The sequence below is a fragment of the Rhinolophus sinicus genome, chromosome 12 (assembly GCF_057876585.1).
Source record: "Rhinolophus sinicus isolate RSI-liver-muscle chromosome 12, RSI-T2T, whole genome shotgun sequence".
In the NCBI taxonomy this organism is placed as follows: domain Eukaryota; kingdom Metazoa; phylum Chordata; class Mammalia; order Chiroptera; family Rhinolophidae; genus Rhinolophus; species Rhinolophus sinicus.
Window position 1 is genome coordinate 30,759,118 of NC_142512.1, and position 19,745 is coordinate 30,778,862.

A 19,745-nucleotide genomic window follows, 5' to 3' on the forward strand; every position below is an offset into this window, starting at 1 on the left:
AACCTACCGTCTTGGAATCTAACTCATGGTGGGGCTGACCTAATACTTTATCTACACTTGCTGGGTCTGCGAACGTGACGAAACCGAAGCCTCTGAAATGAGACAAAGAGGGAGAAAAACAAACAAGAAAATGTGACACCATTGAAAGCAACAAGGAGTGAACTCTAATGCAGACTAGAGAGCAAAAGTTACCCCCACGGTCCTCCCCCAGTCCCCTCCGGTCTACAGCCCTCCACCTCGCAAGAAAACACACCAAGGTTAATGGGGGAAGTGGAACGGGGGCAGGGCGGGTGGAGGTAACTTGGAAAAAGCTGGTGTCTCCACTCTTTCGCCACCTCAGTTTCCTCTCCTCCTCCTCCCCTTCCCTTTCTTAACGCTTTGTTTTATTCCGAAGAAAACCCGGCACTTACAAGAGATTCATCCAGCTTTCTGAGAGGGGCTTAAGAGTTTGGGGAGCTGGGAATGTGGGGAAGCATATATTAAAAAAAAAAAAAAACTATATGGAAAGTGAATGAAGCTGAATGTCATTTTAAACAGGAGAATAAGTGACGGCGAAATGACTTACAGCCGAGAGATGGGTATCTCTATATCCAGAGTTCAAGCCCCAGTTTACAATCACCTTTGGGGTTACGGGGGGCGGAGGTGGAATAGAGCGACATTCGAAAACAGCCACATGCCTAAGCCCCATTCTAAATCCGCTTAGCTACTTCCGAAGACACCTCCAAAAATAACACTTAAACTTTGTTCTAAAATAAAGACAAAATCCAGAAGGGAATGGTTTACCTGGAGCGTTTCGTAGTGGGATCTCTCATGACCATACATTCTCTAATTTCTCCAAATTTGCTAAAATAGTCTCTAAGGCTATCTGTAGAGAGAGAGAGAGAGATGGGGGGGGAGGTGTGGGGGAAAAGCAATGCAAATTTTGATCAAGGACAAAAACCAAAAGTAGTTTTCTGTTGTTATTCTGTTTTGTTTTTGCATTTTTTGCACACGCGGGGGGAATTCGGCAACAGAGGTCGCGTAGAGGGCTCAGAAAGGATTTGCTATTTAAAAAAATAACCTTGCACAGGAGAAGTGGGGAGCCGGTGGCGGCGGGGGGGGGGGGAGCTCCTACACCGGGATAACAAAGAGCAATAAAGAAGCCAAGAAGGGGGGGACCCAGGCGTCCCCCCCTCCCTCCCTTACCTGGTGAGGTCTGCCAGCTCAGTCCACCGATAAACATTTTACTAGAGGGAGAAAACATAACAGAAGTGAGCACCGATGTCAGATCGGCCATTTTGACGTGTAACTTACAAAAGCTAAAAGGAAAGCGGGGGGGAGCGAGCGAGCGAGAGCTGGGAGGTGGGGTGGGGGAGAAGGTGACGGCGAAATGCAATCCAAAGGTGTGTAACTTCCACTGTGGGGGGGGGCGCGCGGGAGGAGCGGGGGGGCGCGGGAGATGCCGGGCTCAGCGCACCGCCGTCCCCGCCGCTGCAAGGAGAGCAAGCCCGAGGCGGCGCGGTGGGCAGCGGCTGGAAACTTACCCGGGGTCGTGCTGGGAGTCGTTGGCGCTGCCCGAGGTGCCTTGGCTCCCATTTGCCTCCATATCTGAGCCCCCCCGCCCCCCCACCCCCAAAAAACCGAGCCCCACAGCGATCGGAGCGGAGCGGCGGCCGGCTCCGAGCCCCGAGATCTCCCGCTCCCTCCTCCCCCTCCTCCTCCCCCCCGCCCGGGCTCCTCCGAATCTCTCTGCGAGCGGCGGAGCCGGGGCAGCGGCGAGAGCCGTCACACGTGGGCTCGGCTTAGCTCAGCCCTGCTGCTCGCACACCCCCCGTCCCCGCCCCCCCCGGCCCATCCCCACCTCTCTCCCTCCTCCTCCCCACCCCCATCTCCTCCTCCTCCTCCCCCTCCTCCCCGGCGCACGTGGGGCGGAGTTCTAGAACGTCGTGTAACCAATGCCGGTGACGTCACGCACCCCGGAGCTGCCTCCGCCTGCCCGCGCGCGCACATTCGGCCCCCCGCGGCCGGACCCACGGAGGCGGTGCGCGAACCTCGCTGCACGAAGGGCCCCGCCTCGGGGCGGGCCGGGTGCCGTGGAGTCGGGGAGCGCACCCCCCGACTTTCCTAGATCACATGGGCTGCGGGGGGCGGGTGGATCGGGGGAGGGGGTGTCGCGGGGAGCTAGCCGCAGATCCTCAGTCGGGCAGGGGAGAAGACGCCCCCCACCCCCGGTTACTTCGGCCTCTCCATTCAAGTTCGCCGGCCGCGGTCGCCGGGATCCAGGGATGGCACCAGACGCCCGCCCGGCTCTGCGCCCTTTTTCTAGCTACCGCGCAGAAATTTAGGTCAAGGACGTCGGGATCAAACCTAAACCCTGGCGCTCCTCGGGCGGCCCCCAAAACCCCCAGGATCGGGGGACTTCGGGATTGAGGAGACCCTCTCATACAGACACCAGCCACAAGTTTTATTTTCCTTTCGCTCTGGAAGTTCTCTCTGGCTCTGGCTCCACACCGGCACGTCTTGCGCCGCTCCCCGCCCTTCCCCGGCAGAGGTACGAATCCGTGCCCGGGAAAGGTTATTTTGGAACTTTGAGAAACATGCGATTCCAGTGGTGAGAAAGTGCTGAAGAAAGGGTTTCCGCGTTAATCATACAGCATTTAAAAAATATAATAAAATAGGTTTATAGGGGTCAAGGTCAAATGATTGGGGTTCAAAGCAAATTTTTGTAGTGAAAAATAGTTTTAGAGCGTCTCTGGGATGGCTGGAAAGGGTGGTTATTTCAGGAAATCCCTCTTCAACTCGTTCATTGTGTTTTTATGATTTCCATACTGAGATAGTAAAATTGCGTGCGATTGAAATAGCCCACGACTCGCCACCATCTGGGAAGGTAGCTAGAGTATCTTCAGACACTCACCCCGCCACCTTAGGAGCTGTGTGGTGCAGCACAGGTCCTGACGCACAGTAGATGCTTAATAAATTCTGGCTTCATCCCTTCCCGCACTGAAAATTGCAAAAAGATGATGTTTGTAGCTTCACAAAGGCATCTCACACTTCAGCAGATTTTCAGGCTGGCGGAATTCAGGCCAAGTTCAATTTATAGGGTATTTAAAACAATAAGGATACAATTATCCCTATTGTTTTAAATTATTACAATAAATTGAGTTACAGCAGCATGAGGGACAACATAAAGTTGTGGTTCATCAAATACTCACATTAATGTTTAGCATGAATTGATGCCCAATTAACACTTTTCCATTAATTTTCATAGAATTAGGACACAATGGACTCTACACTCAACACCAAAACTGTACCAAATCCACTGTGGGTCTTGGAAAAGTGAAATGTTTCGAAAATTTCAACACCACTCAAATCCTTCGGTGACCAGACTTTTAATCTCCTAAATTGGGATAATTCCTCCCTGACAGGATTGATGGGGTGAGAGGAGGGATTGAAGTCAACAAATGTCCCTTTTTCACTGAAAACCAATATTTTCAGTGCTTATTATCAATCATTACTTCATATGATTTATGATTTTTAGGAGGTGCTTTAAAGCTTTAACCCACAAGCCCAAGCATTTTCCGTAACTTCAAGCTGCTTCCCAAATCATCTGGGGTCTTACATGTTCGAGAACCAGTAGTTATTATGGTAACTGTTTATTATGATTATTCTCAATAACAAAATGCAGACAACAGAGCTAATTGGATTGTGTTTGGAATTTTTATGATAGAACCACAGACCATCAGAGGTCGACAGGGCTCTCCTGATCCAACCCCCTCATTTTACATCAGGGTCCCAGAGGATCCAAGCTCACCAGGCTGTACCCGGACCCTACCAGGTAGTTCCTAAGAGTGGCTCTGGCCATCAGTCCAATGCCCGTTGGCTCTGCTGTCTGCATATTTATTCTGTCCTTCACAGCTGAGAGTAGGGCACCCTTGTTCCCTATTGTAGACCTGCACAAGCTGACACTGAACTGAATTAAAACCCTGAGAGACTATAAACCAAGCCGCAGTTACAAAGTCAGGAAGAGAGCTAGATCTTAAATCTCCATTACTACATTGTTTTTACTTACTTATTTTTAATTTATATGCAGTAACATTTACTCTTCGTGGCCTATAATTCTATGAAGTTTGACAAATGCATGGAGTCAAGTAGCCACCACCATCAACAAGATGCAGAAGAGTTTCATCGTCCCCAAAATTCCCTCGTGCTGCCCCTTTGCACTATTATTTGTAATAGATTATTATTATTATTATTGTTATTGTATGCATTTCTTCTCCAGTTCACTCACTTAATGTAGCCCCTCAATCAGAAGAATTCCAGCGGTGCAGTGTCAGTCCTCCACCCCCTTAAAATCTCGACAGCCCATGACACTGTCGGACCCTCCCTTCTTAATAGCTACTATTCCCTTGGCATTCTTGATACCCTCATTCTTCTGGTTTTCCTCCTACCTCTCTCCAGCCATTCCTTCTCTGTCTCTTTGCCCCGACTCCTTCTCCTCTGCCTTTCCTTTAAAAATCGGTGTTCATTCTCTACCCCAGCTACACACCCTCTCTACGTGAGCTCTTCCAAGCGATGAGTTTAAATATTCACTCAAAATCTCCAGCCTGACCTCCCCACAGAGCTCCAGGCTCTAGTTAATTTCCTATTCAACATCTCCCCTTGGCCTTACTAAAGGTACCCCAAACTCAACATGTCCAAAACCTTGCTCTTTTCCCCTAAATTTGAACCTCTTTTCAGGTTCCCTCTATCAGTGAACAAAACCCCAGCCATCCTAGAGACAAGGTTGACCCCTTCCCATGTGCAATCCATCATGAAGGTCTGTGGTATGTGGTATTATGTCTTCCTAAATATCCCTCAAATTCATCTTTCCTGCTACTGCATCCCAGATCTCCCACTTGAACCCTGCAATAGAATCTTAAACATTCTTCCCCCACCTATTTTTACTCCACTAATGTGCCTGGAAAGCTTTCCTTAACCTCCCTGACTCAAACTTGGTGTGCACGGTTATCCTGCCAGAATGTCCTATGTGCCTTACCCTGTGTGACCATTAGCTTTATCTCCACTAAGCCATAAGCTCCAGTCCATTTCTGCTCTCCATGTATTGGCGCAGTGCCTGCTGATGCATGGTGGATGCTCAATAAATATTTCTTGAATGACCGAAAGAATGAATGAATGAATGTCAACATCTAATTTCATTGTAGGATTTTTTTTTTTTTGTATCCATGTTCATAAGTCTATTGACTGTAATTTTTCTTTCTTATATTGCCTTTGTCTGGTTATACTGGCCTCATAAAATGAACTGGTAAATGTTCCTTCTTTTTCCATTTTCTGGAACAGTGTGTATAAAATTGGAATTATGTGTTCCTTGAATGTTTGGTAGAACTTGCTGGTAAAATGTCTGGGTCTGGAATAAATATTTCCTTGCTTGATTTTTAACTACTGATTCCATTTCTTTAAATGTCTACGGACCTCTTTAGGTTTTATATTCTTCTTGAGTCAATTTTTCAAGGAAATTATCCATTACATCCAGGTTATCATATTTATTAACAAAATGCTATTCATAGTTTTCTCAATATGTTTTCTCTGCTGCATCTATCCATAATGTCCATTTTTTTCATTCCAAATATTGTATATGTATCTTCTCTTTTCTGGATCAGTTGTGCCAGAGATCTCCCTTTTTTAACCGGTGTTTCTTTCTACTTTCTACTAGTGTTTTCAAAGAATCAACTTTTAGTTTGGTTAACACAATTTTTCTGTTTCATTAATTTTTACTTTTATGTAGTATTTTATATCTTATACTCATATATATGAACATACATATAAAAATATATACCATATAGAAGAATACAATATATTGTGTATTCTTAATATATATCTTATATTATTTTCTTTTTTCTGCTCTTTGGGTTTATTTTGTTGCCTTTTTAAAAAGTCTTAAGTTTTAGGTGAGTCTCTTGTAAACAGCATATAGGTGAATCTTGTTCATTTATTTATATGATTGACTAGTAAGTTTAGTCCATTTACATTTAATGTGATTGCTGATATTTTTAATGAAACTTAGGGGGGCAAAAATACATTAATCAGAATTACTAGCATAAACACACTCTCATCATTGGGTATATAAATGGCCTTATTTTATTTTTTAATATTATGCATACTTGTAAACCTACTATTCAACTAGAGAACTAAAACAGTAACAATGGCATACATCTACCTATGTGTTCCTCTCCTGTTCCCACATCTGAAGTAATCACTAATCTCAATCTTGTATTTATTATTCTTTTGATTTTTAAAAAGTTTTATCAAATTTTTATCACTTGTTTTAAAATTTTATGAAATTTTTCTGAGATTTATGTTTTTTACTTAACGTGATATTACTAAGATTCAACTAGATTGTTGCATCTGGTTGTAGTTCATTCTTTCTCATTGTATAATATTTCATTATGACTATGCCACAATTTAGGTTGTCCATTCTCCTGTTATAAATCTGAACCTCTTTTCAGATTTGACTTGTTCTAACTTGTTGCAGTTACAAGCAGTGCTGTAATGAACATTTTTGTCTTCTGCTATATGTGGGTAAGAATTTCTCTTTGGAGTGATGACTGGGTCATAAGATATGTGAATGTAAAACTTTACAGATAATGCTAAACTATTTTTCAAAGTGTTATTCCAAATTATACTCCCACTAGCAATGTTGACCCACTGATTTCTGACATGTTTGAATTTATGTCTTCATTCTCATTTCACACCTTTTATTTATTCTGCTTTCTCTATTTTTTTACTTCCTTTCTTCTCTCCTATTGAATTGATCAAGAAGTTTTTATTTTTCTTTTCTCTTTAACTAATTTAGAAGCTGTAAGTTGTAAGTTCTAGTTCTATTCTTTCAGTGATGACAGTTTTTAACCTGTACACTTGATCCAACCCCAAAAAAACTATACAATAAGCTAAGAGTGATTCTTCAATTACATCCTCCCTTTTACATGTTATTGTTGCTTGTTAGTTTACACCTACCTGGTTTTCATACCTCTAAATTTAATCACTTGTCATTTTAGTTTTATGTAGTCATTGTTCAGATTTGCCCATGTTTACCAATTTATTCATCTTTGTTTCTAACATACTATTCCTTTTTTTTCTAGGTACCAGCCCTCTTCCTTGAAACATATCCTTTAGTAATTTTTCCAGGTTATATGAGTGACATGCTTTCTCCATTAATATAAAATTGTCTTATTTCACTCTCATCCTTGAATGATGATTTCTCTGGATGTAGAATTCTAGATTGAAAGTTATTGTACCCTCAGCACTTTTTTTTTAATATGTCATGTCTTCTTGTTTCTCTATTTATTGTTGAGACATTTGCTGTCAGTCTGAATGTCATTCCTTTGTAGGTAATCTACTTTTTCTTTCTGGTTTTAAGATTTTTCTCTTTGTCTTTGGCTTCCTGCATTCTTCCTATGCTGTGTTCAGGTATGAATTTCTTTTCATTTACCTGGTTCAAGATTCATTGTAAATCCAAAATTTCAGGATTCATGTTTTTTATCAAATCTGGAAATTTTTCAGCCCTTGTCTCTATAAATCTTGTCTCTCTTGCATTCTCTCTATTCTCTCCTTTTGGTACTTCTATTAGGGGTCTAATGCATCTTCCCCTTCCATGCAGCATATTCTGAACCTTTCCCTTAGCCTTTCCTTCACTTGGTCACTCTTTGCTGCTTCCTGGGCAATTTCCTCAGATCCATTTGCAGTGTTTTCTTCAGCTATGTCTAATGTGCAATGTAACTCATCCACTGAGCTTTTCATTTCAATGACTGTATGTATAATTTCTAGAAATTCTCTTTCATATCTACCTTTTTTTATAGTGTTAGGCTATTTTCTCACAGTTTCAAATATTCTTTTATGTCTAATAATTTTTAACTCACTTATTTTATAGTCTGTCTGATAGTTCTGTGGTCTGAGGTTCCTGGGACTCTTATATCTACCACATCTTGGTTTGGTGGATTGTATCCATGTATGCTTTGCCCTTTGGTGCTGGACCTGTATTTTTATCTTCATTTTTCAGCTTCAGAGTTCCTGGACCATTCAAGTAGGGTATATTCCAGCCCCAAATTTATATGAAGGCTGAGCTTTAGTCTCATATTCTCAGCGAAGACTTTTTTCTCCACTTTCCACTCCTGCCAAGGCAGTCAAATATTCTTGTCTCCCGGTGCCATTGGGAAGATTTCTTTCCAATGAATTATTTCTATAATGATTCATCCTTTTGAGGGTTCCAGCTGTATGTGGGGATCTCAGTTCCATCTCCCCACTTTTAACGGGCCCAAACCACAGTCTCTTTTCCATTATTGATGCTCAAACTTGAGGCTTTTAAGGCCAGCAAACCTCCCTGAGACCAGCTCCACCTCCGCTTACTCGCTTAGCATGCTGTCATCTCCCTCTTGCTTCTGTTGCTGGCAGCCTTTCCTTATTGTCCATGAGCTCATTTCAATGGGTGTTTATTGCATTTTGACCAGTATCTATAGAGGATTTATAACAGGAGTATTTTCAAGCTGTTTAGTCTGCTGTCTTGCCAGAAATAGAACTCACTTCCATTTAATTTTTCTCCTTTTTTTCTGTGTGTTTTTTTTTTTTTTCTCGTTTTGATTTCCTTTCTTTTTTCTTCCATTTAATTTTTGATGTCTTCCATTTAGAACGCATGTTTTCCTTACAGTACTGTGGCAGCTAAGATTTCTGAACTATTTTTCTTCTGAATGATCTTTTATGGGTGAGGCAGTATTGGAATTACTTCCAATGAGGCAAACATAGGTCAGTGCAGCTACACATTCCATTCACCTGGGAACTTTAAAAAATACTGATGTTTGGTTCCAACTATGAGATTCTGACTTAACGGCTCTGGGGGACAGTCTGGGCAGTGGTCTTTTTAAAAAACTTCCCAAGTGATTCTAATGTGCAATAAGGCTGAACACAATTATTTTAAAACATGTTGATGAAAACAAACACACCATAGTGATCCTTGGGCTGCATCCCAGAATGTCTTGTTTATTTTGCCTGAGGAGGGACCCTAGGCATCCTATTTTTTTCAAATTTCCCTGATGATTCCCTGATGAGTGAGGGTCAAGAACCAATGAGTTGGGGAGGCCGGATGGCTCAGGTGGTTAGAGCGCAAGCTCTGAACAACAGGGCTGTCGGTTCGATTCCCACATGGGCCCGTGAGCTGCTCCCTCCACTACTAGATTGAAGACAATGAGCTGCTGCTGAGCTGCCAGAGGGGCGGCTGGATGGCTCAGCTGGTTAGAGCCTGAGCTCTCAACAACAAGGTTGCCAGTTCAATTCCCACATGGGATGGTGGGTTGCGCCCGCTACAAATAAAGATTGAAAACAGCAACTGGACTTGGAGCTGAGCTGCGCCCTCCACAACTAGATTGAAGGACCACAACTGATGGGTCCTGGAAAAACATGCTGTTCCCCAATATTCCCCAATGAAAAAATTTTTTTTTAAAAAAAGAACCAATGAGTTACTTGGGCACATTCAGTTGAAAGGGAGGAGTTCAAATAACATGAGAACTGGAAGCGTGAGAAATCATCTATTCCAGTAAGTCCTACTGTCTGCATAACACTCCGTCAGACTCTGTTTTTAATTATGCAGATTCCTGGAGGTTGTGATTGGGTGGATTTCGTGTAAGGCCTGGGAGTCTTTCATTCCGCAGGGGAATGTGATGGGCAACCACGTTTGGGAACCATTTAGCTGGCCCCTCTGGTTTTACAAAGGAAACCATCCCTGAGACAAGTGGTGTTTTCTCAGGGCTGTGGAGATAACTGAGAGGAAAGCTGACTCCTACCTTCCCGTCTAGTGTCCATTTCATTCATTTCCAAACATAAAGCTTCCTACTGCTTTTAGAAGATCTCACCCATTTTAAAAAGGCAGGTTTTTTATTTATGTGCGGTGGTGTTTTCTGTTTTGCTTTGTGTGTGAATGGTGCAGCAGAAGGGAAATAAAACGGCCTGCTGCCTTGTATGTGGGGTCTTAACTAGTAGCTCAATGACCTTGAGCTAATAAGCCACCATCAGTCTCAACTGCCCCACCTGTAAATAGAGGGTCATGGTGATTTTTAAAATATGTCCACAAATTTTTTAGTACTCCAAGAGGTAGAACCTTATTCGCCTCCTGAGTGCCTACTGAGTGTGGGCTATACTTAGTAACTGTCTCCTTTTTTAAAAAAATTATATTGGGGAACAGTGTGTTTCTCCAGGGCCCATCAGCTCCAAGTCGTTGTCCTTCAATCTAGTTGTGGAGGGCGCAGCTCAGCTCCAAGTCCAGTTGCCATTTTCAATCTTTAGTTGCAGGGGGCACAGCCCACCATCCCATGTAGGAATTGAACCCACAACCTTGTTGAGAGCTCGTGCTCTAACCAACTGAGCCATCCGGCCACCCAGTAACTGTCTTCTAATAAACAGAATATGGAAGAAATGATGGTGGGTGAATTCTGAGGCTAAGTCATTGAAGGCATCGTAGCTCCTACCTTGTTCTCTCTCTTGGCCACTTGCTTTGGGGGAAGCCAGGTGCCATATCCTGAAGACACTCAAGCAGCCCGATGGAGAGACCCACATAGAGAAGAATGGAGGTTTCCTGTCAACAACCCGAACTAACTTGTTAGAATTATGAGTTAGATGCCTTAAAAGTGGATCTGCCACCCCAGCCAAGCCCTCAGATGACAGCTATCTCAGCCGACATCTCGCTACAACTTCACGAGAGTCCCTAAGCCAGGACCTTTCAGCTAAGCCGTTCCTAATTCCTAACCCTGAGATACTGTGTGAGATAATAAATGCTTATTGTTTGAAGCTACTAAGTTTTGGAATAATTTGTTACACAGGATAGATGACTAATACAGAGATATTCCAAAATGCACTAAAATAGAGCTGCTTACTTTATAGGTTTGTAACAGGATATATATGCTAACATTTATAGAGTGCTTTAGTTAGACTCTGGCCAAATGAACTGCCTATTAGATATAAAGTAGTGATTGTATATTATTAATGTTATCAGATTGCAACACATTTCATGTTCAATTACCTCAAATGCTCTTTGTGTAGCATCTCTTTGCTCATCTTCTTATCCCCACTGCACACTTATAAAAGGTCACTGTAAAGACATAAAACTATATATACGTGACTTAAATGTCTTGACTCAGTTACTAACAACCGTGAGCATGTTTTCATATTGGAAAAGCAAGATTAATTTAAACACGCTCTTTTTCACACAATGCTCTTTGTTTACTTTTTGGTATTGCATTTCGCCGCCACGCCGAATGCCTCACTGATGAAAGTCTGTTCACTTTATCTGTCTCCCATAGTCTCACAAGCCTTACTCTTAAGAATAGACATAACAGACTTGGCACCAAAAAAGCAAACCATATTTTTACCAGAAAATATTTAGTGAAATGAATTTTTATTCATGAAAATTTCACCAAGTATAAATTCCACTTCTAAAAGTAACGGGTCCTTTGTATTTCCTTCTAAATAAATAAATAGCTTCTTTCCTCAAGAATTATTATTCCTGAGCATGCTCTTAAGTTCAGGACTAGTTTGTTTTCTTCCAAAAAATAGAAAATAAGCATGTGCACACAGGTCCTAAGTTGGCCCCTCTTTTAGATATGTATTTAGATATGGCTTTTAGAAATCCAAGATGGTATCTTGCTAACAGAGTCATAACTGGAGGTATAAAATATCTGGAAAAAACACCAAAAAAGGCAGAGGGTATGAGGCCAAGAGAAAGTGAAATTCTATTTTTTCAAACACTGTTTGATATATTTAGAGACATAAAAAGTTTTTAAATTTAAATGATAGAGAAAAATTTTTTTTTTCCAAACTAGGGAGGGAAATGCAAAAAGCTCCCTAATGGAGGTTAAAAAAAAAAGAAAAAAGAAAAAACGTGTTTAGCCAAATTTTTTTCATTTTTCCTTTTCTAGCTATGAACTGGACACAGCTAGAAATCTGGTATGTGGTTGGAGAGTTTTGCTCCCTTTTGTCCCCTCTGCCTTTCTCTTTGTTGTTTCCACCTCAGAATTATCACACCCAACCAGGGCAAATGCTGCCTACAAGTCCAGGTGAAGAAGAATAGGTCAGATTCCTAATTAATATCAATATCATTCTTTGAATGACCACAGCTGAAGATCTTTCTAGGTGTGGTGGGGACAAGAATTGGAAATCTTTCATCTTCAAGAGTTGCAAGAGGTGGACAATACCTTGGGGTTGGGAGTGAGGCTGGCTCCGGCCCATTTGGGTGGCAGTTTCCTGCAGGGACACTCTATGCCATCTTGGTGTGCCCCCTTCCCAACCATGGCTTTCTCATATGAGTGTGGATATGGTAGGCATCAGAGAGAAGCCTCAGGAATTAAACAGAAAGCTACCATACGCATTAAAAATATCCCATGGCTGCTCTCTCGTGCACCTTAAAGCTGTTTAACTGCTGTTTGTCATTCTGTCATCATTATTCCTATACACATAGGTAAATATTTTATTAAACATCTTCACTGCTTGGCAGTTAGGGAGCCCTTTGCCTCCAAGACCTGGCCGTCGCCCAGCGGTGCCTGGGAGGGTGGGAGAACAGTGGGCCGCCTGAACACCACCCGATGGTGTTAATAGACTAGCAGTCCGTTCCACCTGGAAACCATTTTCTCCTCTGGCCTCTCGGGCTTAATCTTCCATTTCTTCTTTTTTAATCAGTTACCAACTTAGTGTTGATGAAAGGTGCCGGGGCTCCCAGAAGAAAATGGCTGGGCCTTTTAACTCCACCTGGAAATGGTTGACATGGTGCCACCGTCACCTTCCCTTACACTTCTACACCCACTTGGGAACTTGCCCCACCCCCATCACGACCTGCCCTGCCAAACAGAAATCTCAATGTCACAGCTGGAAATACGCAGGGCCCCTCCACCCAGGCCCCCTCACACACTCTGCAAGTCACAGCTGTGATTTCTGAACATTCTCATCGTCATAACCCACACCTAGCCTCACAGCCCTATCAACCTGCCAATTTGCCCCCAACAAGCTCATAGCTCAGGCCCACCCATTAGTTTGGACCAATGTTGGGTCCACTTCTTCAAAATTCTTTGCTTTTTACCATTTACACAGTATTGGAGGTGGCCAAAGTATCAATACTACTAGCATGGCTGTAGTATCATCCCATCCTATCTTTAAGTCTTCAGGAGACCACCTAGACAAGATCTATTTCTGTGAGAAATTCCAGCCTTGGAGGACTGTGGGTATGACGCCCTCTTCTGGTGGATGGTGGGAACGCTTACTTGCGCCCATACATTTCAGTTCCCTCTACTGGCTGAGGAAAGAGAAGCTGTCTCTCACCTCAGAGCCCCAGATTCCAGACTTCAGGACCTTGCTGAAGTCTGGAATCTGGGGCTCTGAGGTGACCTTGCTGAAGTCTGGAGTCTGGGGCTTGCAGATTCTGAGACCCAAACCCCACATATCCAGAGATTTCCTGGAGTTGAAACCAAGACCCACCACAATAGCCCACACCGAAGTTTCTACAACTACCAAACAGCTAATTCTGAGTAGCTGAAAAAAACTGATGAAAGGAAAGAAAGAAGATGGAGGAAGCACTCTAATTTCCAAAGGGAGGATTCAGGTAGGTCGAGATTAACATAATATCAACATACAGAGACAGAGGGAGGAAAAGAATGAGAAAAGATTACATGTGGGGACAGTAGAGGACAGACTATAAAGCAAATTGCTGACTAAGACACTCACGCTAAAAATAATACTGCTTGGAGAAGGCATTAAGAAGTAAAAGTGTAGCCGTACCCAAGGGTGGGAGGAACAAGAGACTCCGTGTATAAACACCCAGAATTAGAACAAGATGAACAAGGGACCATAATCCAAAAGGAGAAAGAATGAACATAAGAATAATTTGAAGCAAACCAGAATTTTGTCACCATCCTCTTGTTTTTGTGGATCAAATAATGCTGGAGGCCTCCTCAACAGTGGCTGGCCATGCTTCTGACTTCTGAGCAGGCCCCCAAGACCCCACCCCCACTCAGCAGATGCCACACAAGAAAAGAGGGCAAGACCTTGTTTCGTATCTCCTAGTCTGAGTCATAGATAATCATGAGCATTCAAAAAATCAATCGCCCCAGTGGCTGATGGGCGAGGCCTGGCTTGACAGAAGGCGTTCATGAGGAAGACCCCAGGGGGTTAGCTGATCACAGGCTTGATGCGAACCTACAGTGCAAGGAGGCTGTTGAGAACCCTAATGCAATCTTCGGCTCTATTAATAGAACAGCAGAGGGTGGAAGGAGGGAAGCAATAATCCCAGTGCGTGCTGGCGGGTCAGGCTACATACAGTTTTATGCTCAGTCCTGCGGGCTATATTTTAAGAGAGACACTGGCAAATTTAAGCCTGTTCAGAAGAGCACAAAAAAGATTGGATGCCGGTATTTAGACAGCATCAAGATTAGCTTGACAGTTTTTGTTTTTTTACAATTGGTACTATCAGAATGATTATTGCACTGAAGATACAGAATCTCAGTAGTCAGTACCAGGAGTCATGTTTTCAATGTTTACTTAAACTCCTTGAGCTTTTGGGGGAGGCTTCTCTATATAACGGAGATAATATTCTCTACCCAATCTACCTACAAGCATAGTGTGAAAGGACAGAGACTGCTCATTTGGGCTGGTGTGTACTGAGCATCTAGTTACTGTCAGCTCTGTGCCAGGCACTGGGGCACCAAGAGGAGCTTGCAATGTAGATGGACAGACAGGCCCTGTGGGGACAGAGCCCCAGAGAGCAGTTTCCAGGCTCTCGGCCTCACATAGAGAGGTGCTGGCTCAGCTAGTAAATGGCCATCAACTGTGATTGGATGGCCATCAGCTGTAACCAGTGAGCCATTGGCCACTAATATAACTGCCATGGCTACGCTAGCAGAAAATGGGGGCTGGCAAGAAGATGGTGGCTAGCAAGAGTGGATTGCAGCTTTCAAGAGAGACTGGTGCAGGAAGACCCCTTGTTGGGGTGCTGGCAGATGTTTGCTTCCTGTGTCTCCAACCCAGTCGCCAGCCAGACTATAGTGGTGTGACTCTCTTATCTATGGCTCCGTGGGTGTTCCTTTTCGGCCTCACCATATCCTGTGTTCTTGTGTGGGGAGCGGGAGCTGAGACCCTACAGGCCGCCTTGCACGACACATAGCGCAGCAAGCAGGGTCTCTCGCACAACAGGCCCCTAAATAGGCACATTGCATATAGTGTGACAGATGGTTGTATATACATGAATTGATTTGAAACAAGATGCAATTAATTTCTTATAGGAAAAGAGTGACGAAAGAGAAAAACAGAATCTTTGTAGAATATGTACTTGCAAGTGCAGAAGGAGGAAAAGGAATCACTAGTGGTCAGGGAGGAGAGGCCAGGAGTGAGGAAAGATTAGAACCAGGAAACTTCAGAGTCATAAAAGACAATTGAAGGGTCTCAACAGTGTCCGAAGCAACCAAGAAGCCCAGGAGAAGGAAGAGGGAAGCTCCAGACTACTCTCTGGGAGGGAAGATCAGAAGCTTATCCTTAGTGGTCAAGAAACACATTTCAAGAAAATTATGGAAGCAGAGAGAGACTTCATTTAGCAAGTTTGTGGAAGGATGCACTTATTGGTGACCTACTACATACCTGAGCTACACCCTATGGGTGTTCAAGAAGCATAAGAGTCCACTTTAGTATTGGTTGGTGAGTTAAGACTAACACCTATATGTCCATGAGGGAATAGTGGAAGATTATACAAATTGTTCAACAGGGTGAAATAGACAGATGGTGGTTTAAATGGCCAGCTGGTTGACCCAGGATGGTGTTCCCTGTGCTTACCGAAGCCAGAAGGAAAAAGAATAGCACTAGTGCCCTCTAAATATGGTCAACCTGATCCTAGTTTTCCCCTTTCCCTTGTTGCTTGGGAAGTTTCCTTCCCCAGAAGTGTTTGGAAACATGATTCTTTTCTTAACATTGCTCATGTTTGCTCCCGTTTTATTATTTACCAGTAAAATTAATATTACTCTTTACCCTGCTCACATTCTAGATCCAACATGCGTTTTTTACATCAGTGGGTTTGTGTTTGGTTGATTAGTTATTCATGTATCATGTAAGATGACAAAAGCTGTAATACAGAGAAATGATTGTGGAGAATGCAGGCATACAAGCTCAGGAATGGGCTTCTGTTTTTCTTTCTCTCTCTTTTTTTTTTTTTTTTTTTTTTTTTTTTGTGGGGGTGGGTAGGTAGGCAGGTTAGTAAAGCATTTGGATTACTTGCAGATGGTGGAAATTCTCCTCTTACCAAACTGGTGACTGAAGCAAAATGGGGGAATTAAAGTAAATGGCGCTTGCTTCACTTCCCCTCCGTCTCCTTCATCTGATTCATGAGCCCTCAGGGGCTTCTGGATCAGTTCTGTATAATTGCTTAAGTCACTCGATGTTTCTGGACTTGAGTGTCCCCATCTGTATCATGTCCAAGGTATCCTTTGTATGTTGGCTTCTTTCACAGGTTACATTTTTGCAAGGAGACATAAATTAGCACTGCAATTTCAGAGGGTGAGAAGTGCTGGGAATCCCCATTGTAGACTAGCTCTTCCTCTAATTTGCCCACTGGCTCCCCCAGAACCTTTTCCCTCTGAGGAGCCAGAGAGGTCTTTATGTGATGCAAACCAGATCAGCAGTGGCTTCCCACTGCGCTTAAACCCTTTGGTGTTGCCTGAAAGGCCTTATATGATCTGATCATGGCCTGCTTTTCCAACCTATGTCATGCCCCTCCCCCCTACCGTGTCTCAAAAACAAAAACAAAAAAACCCTCCTCAGGTGCTTTGCCTATGCTATTCCTTCAGTTTAGAATGTTCTTTCTCCACTCACTGTATGGCTATCTCCTTATTACTTTCCAAATCTTAGTTCAAATACCACCTCATCGAAAATGCCTTTTCTAATCAGCCTCTAAAGTTGCCTCCCCACCCATTGCTTTCTAATTCATTGCTTTATTGATTTCCTGCTGGGAGCTCAGCTGAGGGCCTCAATTACCCTCTATATGGGTCTTTCATGTGGCAGCATGGGCTTCCTAACAGCATGGAAGCTGGATTCTAAAAGAAGGAAGCAAAACCACCAAAACTTGAAATATTCTCCACCTATCCCCAAATCCTTTTCTAGCACATTATCCCGTTTTATCTTCTTCTTAGCACTTCTCACTCTCTGAAATTACTGTGCTAATTTATGTTTCCTTGCTAATTGCCTGCTCTCTTCCCCCATCCATGAGGATGTAAAATTCACTGCACATGCCTAGCACCCAGGAAGTACCCAGGAAACATTTGTTGAATAAATGAACTTTAAATGTTTAGAATTAAAAGAGAAAGAAACAATTAAGATGGACATGAAGTGCAGTGAAACACACAAACTTACACATGTTCACAAAAAATCAGGCTGCAGAGAGCTTTTCAGGAAGTGAACTGTGATGGAAGGGCGGAGAGCCGCGCACGCAGTAGACTAGGTATGAACGAGATCCTATCTGCAGCCCTCCCACCCCTTGCAGTTCAGAACACATCACAGAGTTGGACAGGGAAGGTGAGGACTCAGGCACAGGCACTCAGGATGCATAGGACCCTGGAGGTGACTAGGATCCGAATGCAAAGCTGGACATGAAAGGAAAGTAGGCTGTGCACAGATAGTGTAGGTCACCAGCGGGAAGATGTCAGTAACAATCCCCTGAGGTCCTGGGCCTGGCGTGGGAGGGCTTTGGCTGCTTAACTTGAGCCTAAGCCAGCAGATGATCCTGGTTTAACCTAATTCAGATCAGCATCTACTATATGAAAAACACTGTCTACATGCTGTGGGTGACGGAGAGGTAAGAGACATGGGACCTATGCCCAAGTGGAGTACAGCCAAGGGGGGTGGGGTGGGGAAGGCAGGGTGTTCAGGTAAATGCAAAGATGGCTCTTAAACAGGATGGAGGTGCTAAGTGGCAGGTCAAGGAGGCCACCAGCCCTGGAGTTAGACAATAGAGAAGCAGACAGGCTTCCCAGAGGGGCCAATATAGGAGGTGGTTGGCAAGAAGAGCCTTCCAGAGGCACAGAACACTCTGGGGACACCCAGGAAACTCCATTAGGCTGGAGGAAGGTAGGGTTGGCAGGTATATGCAAAAAGAGCAATTTATTATGAAAAGTTTCCATAAATTCTCTCAGAACCAACGCCTGAAGTCAGTGGCTGGAGTCAAGGATTGAGGTCAAAGGAGAGCTGGTTTTCTAAGTGGAAGACTAGAGAGCAGCTTTACTAGAAGAAGGGGAAAGAATGCTGGGCAGGCAAAACCACAGGTGGCTCTCCAGGGATGGAAGAAAAGTCCAGAAATGTATCTGGGGCATGTTGTGATTGAACCAAATAATAAGTGACGCTTGAGAGGTGTGTGTAAGGGGGCAGTGTGGGATAGGGTGGTAGGTAGAGGGTAATTATAAAAGCAGTAGAAGAGTTTTTTGTTTGGACCTGGACAAACTGTTTCTGAAATTAATGTGGAGTACACCCCTGTTCATAGCAGCATTATTTACGATGGCCAATGGGTGGAAACAACCTGTGTCCATCAACATGAATGGATAAACAAAACGTGGCATAGGCATACGATGGAATTTTATTCATCTATGAAAAGGAATGAAGAAGTGATACATGATACAATGTGAATGAATCTTGAGGACATTCTGTTAAGTGAAATAAGCCAGACACAAAAGGGCAAATACTGTGTGATTCCACTTATATCAGGTACCTAGAATAGTCAAATTCATAGAGACTGAAGTAGAATGGTGGTTAGTAGGGTCTAGGGCGAGGGGAGAATAGGAGTTATTGTTTGATGAGTACAGAGATTCAGTTTGAAATGACAAAAAAGTCCCAGAAATAGATTCAAAATAAGTTCTGAAAATGGATAGTGGTGATGGTAGCACAATAAGTGAAGGTACTTAATATCTCTGAATTGTACAGTTAAAAATGGCTAAATGGTAAATTTTATGTAATATATATTTTACCACAATAAAAAAAGTTAATGTGGAAAAGTAAATAAGTCAAGAATACCCAGGAGAGTTCTGAGAGGGAGCATAATGAAGAGGTGAAACCCTACCAAATATTAAGACAAATCATAAAACCTCAAGAATTAAAACGGCATGGCACTAGCACTTGATTACACAGACGGGCAATGGAATAAAGTCCAGAAATAGGCCCGAATCATTCCGGACTTTCATGTGTAGGAAAGCTGGCATCTGAAAACAGCGGGTAAACAGTGCTGCGAATAACTGGAGCTATCAGGAAAAAATGAAGTTGGATTCTTATCTCATACTTATAGCAGGAAGAACTCCAAATGGCGAGATTTAAATGTGTAACACAATACCACACACAAGCACTGGAGGGAACCAGGTGAGAATTCTTTTTTAACGTCAGAGGGTGAGCATATATGAACTGTGACTTTGGGTCAGTCCTTTAACCTCTCTGTGCCTGTCATGGGGTTGTTGTGAGCACTGTAGGAGTTAACACATGCAATGTGCTTGGAACAATGCCTGGCACACACAAAGGACTCAGGAAGTGACTGCCGCCGCCGCCACCACCACCACCACCACCACCACCACCACCACCACCACCACCATCACACCACCACCACCACCACCATCACCACCACCACCCCCACCACCACCACCATAATCACCATCAACATCATCATAAAAAAGAATGAGGACATTTTGTAAACTCATATGGAAAAAGTATCCAGATATATTAAGTGG

The 19,745-nt window shown here is 43.4% G+C and overlaps 1 protein-coding gene and 1 long non-coding RNA gene across 13 annotated transcripts in view; one reads left to right on the plus strand and one right to left on the minus strand.

Annotated features, from left to right (window-relative positions):
* The window catches only part of MSI2 (musashi RNA binding protein 2), a 379,844-nt gene extending 378,093 nt beyond the window's left edge, over positions 1-1,751 (minus strand). For 10 of the 12 annotated variants that reach the window (XR_016022877.1, XR_016022876.1, XM_088802148.1 and 7 more), the window contains exons 1-4: positions 1,524-1,692; positions 1,186-1,226; positions 784-865; positions 8-92 (exon numbers count right to left, since the gene is read on the minus strand). Coding sequence is in view for 10 of the 12 variants with exons in the window: in XM_088802148.1 (XP_088658274.1) it covers positions 8-92; positions 784-865; positions 1,186-1,226; positions 1,524-1,585 (270 nt within the window). In the remaining 2 variants the exon portion in view is untranslated. Of the gene's footprint in view, positions 1-7; positions 93-783; positions 866-1,185; positions 1,227-1,523 lie in introns of all 12 variants that reach the window. The other 2 variants (XM_088802145.1, XM_088802149.1) reach the window with 2 other exon arrangements.
* A 218-nt stretch (positions 1,752-1,969) lies between these two features.
* On the plus strand, positions 1,970-9,438 carry LOC148756506 (uncharacterized). Its single transcript, XR_016022878.1, has 2 exons — positions 1,970-2,530; positions 4,070-9,438. It is a non-coding gene; the product is annotated as an uncharacterized LOC148756506 (long non-coding RNA).
* Positions 9,439-19,745: the final 10,307 nt, after the last annotated feature.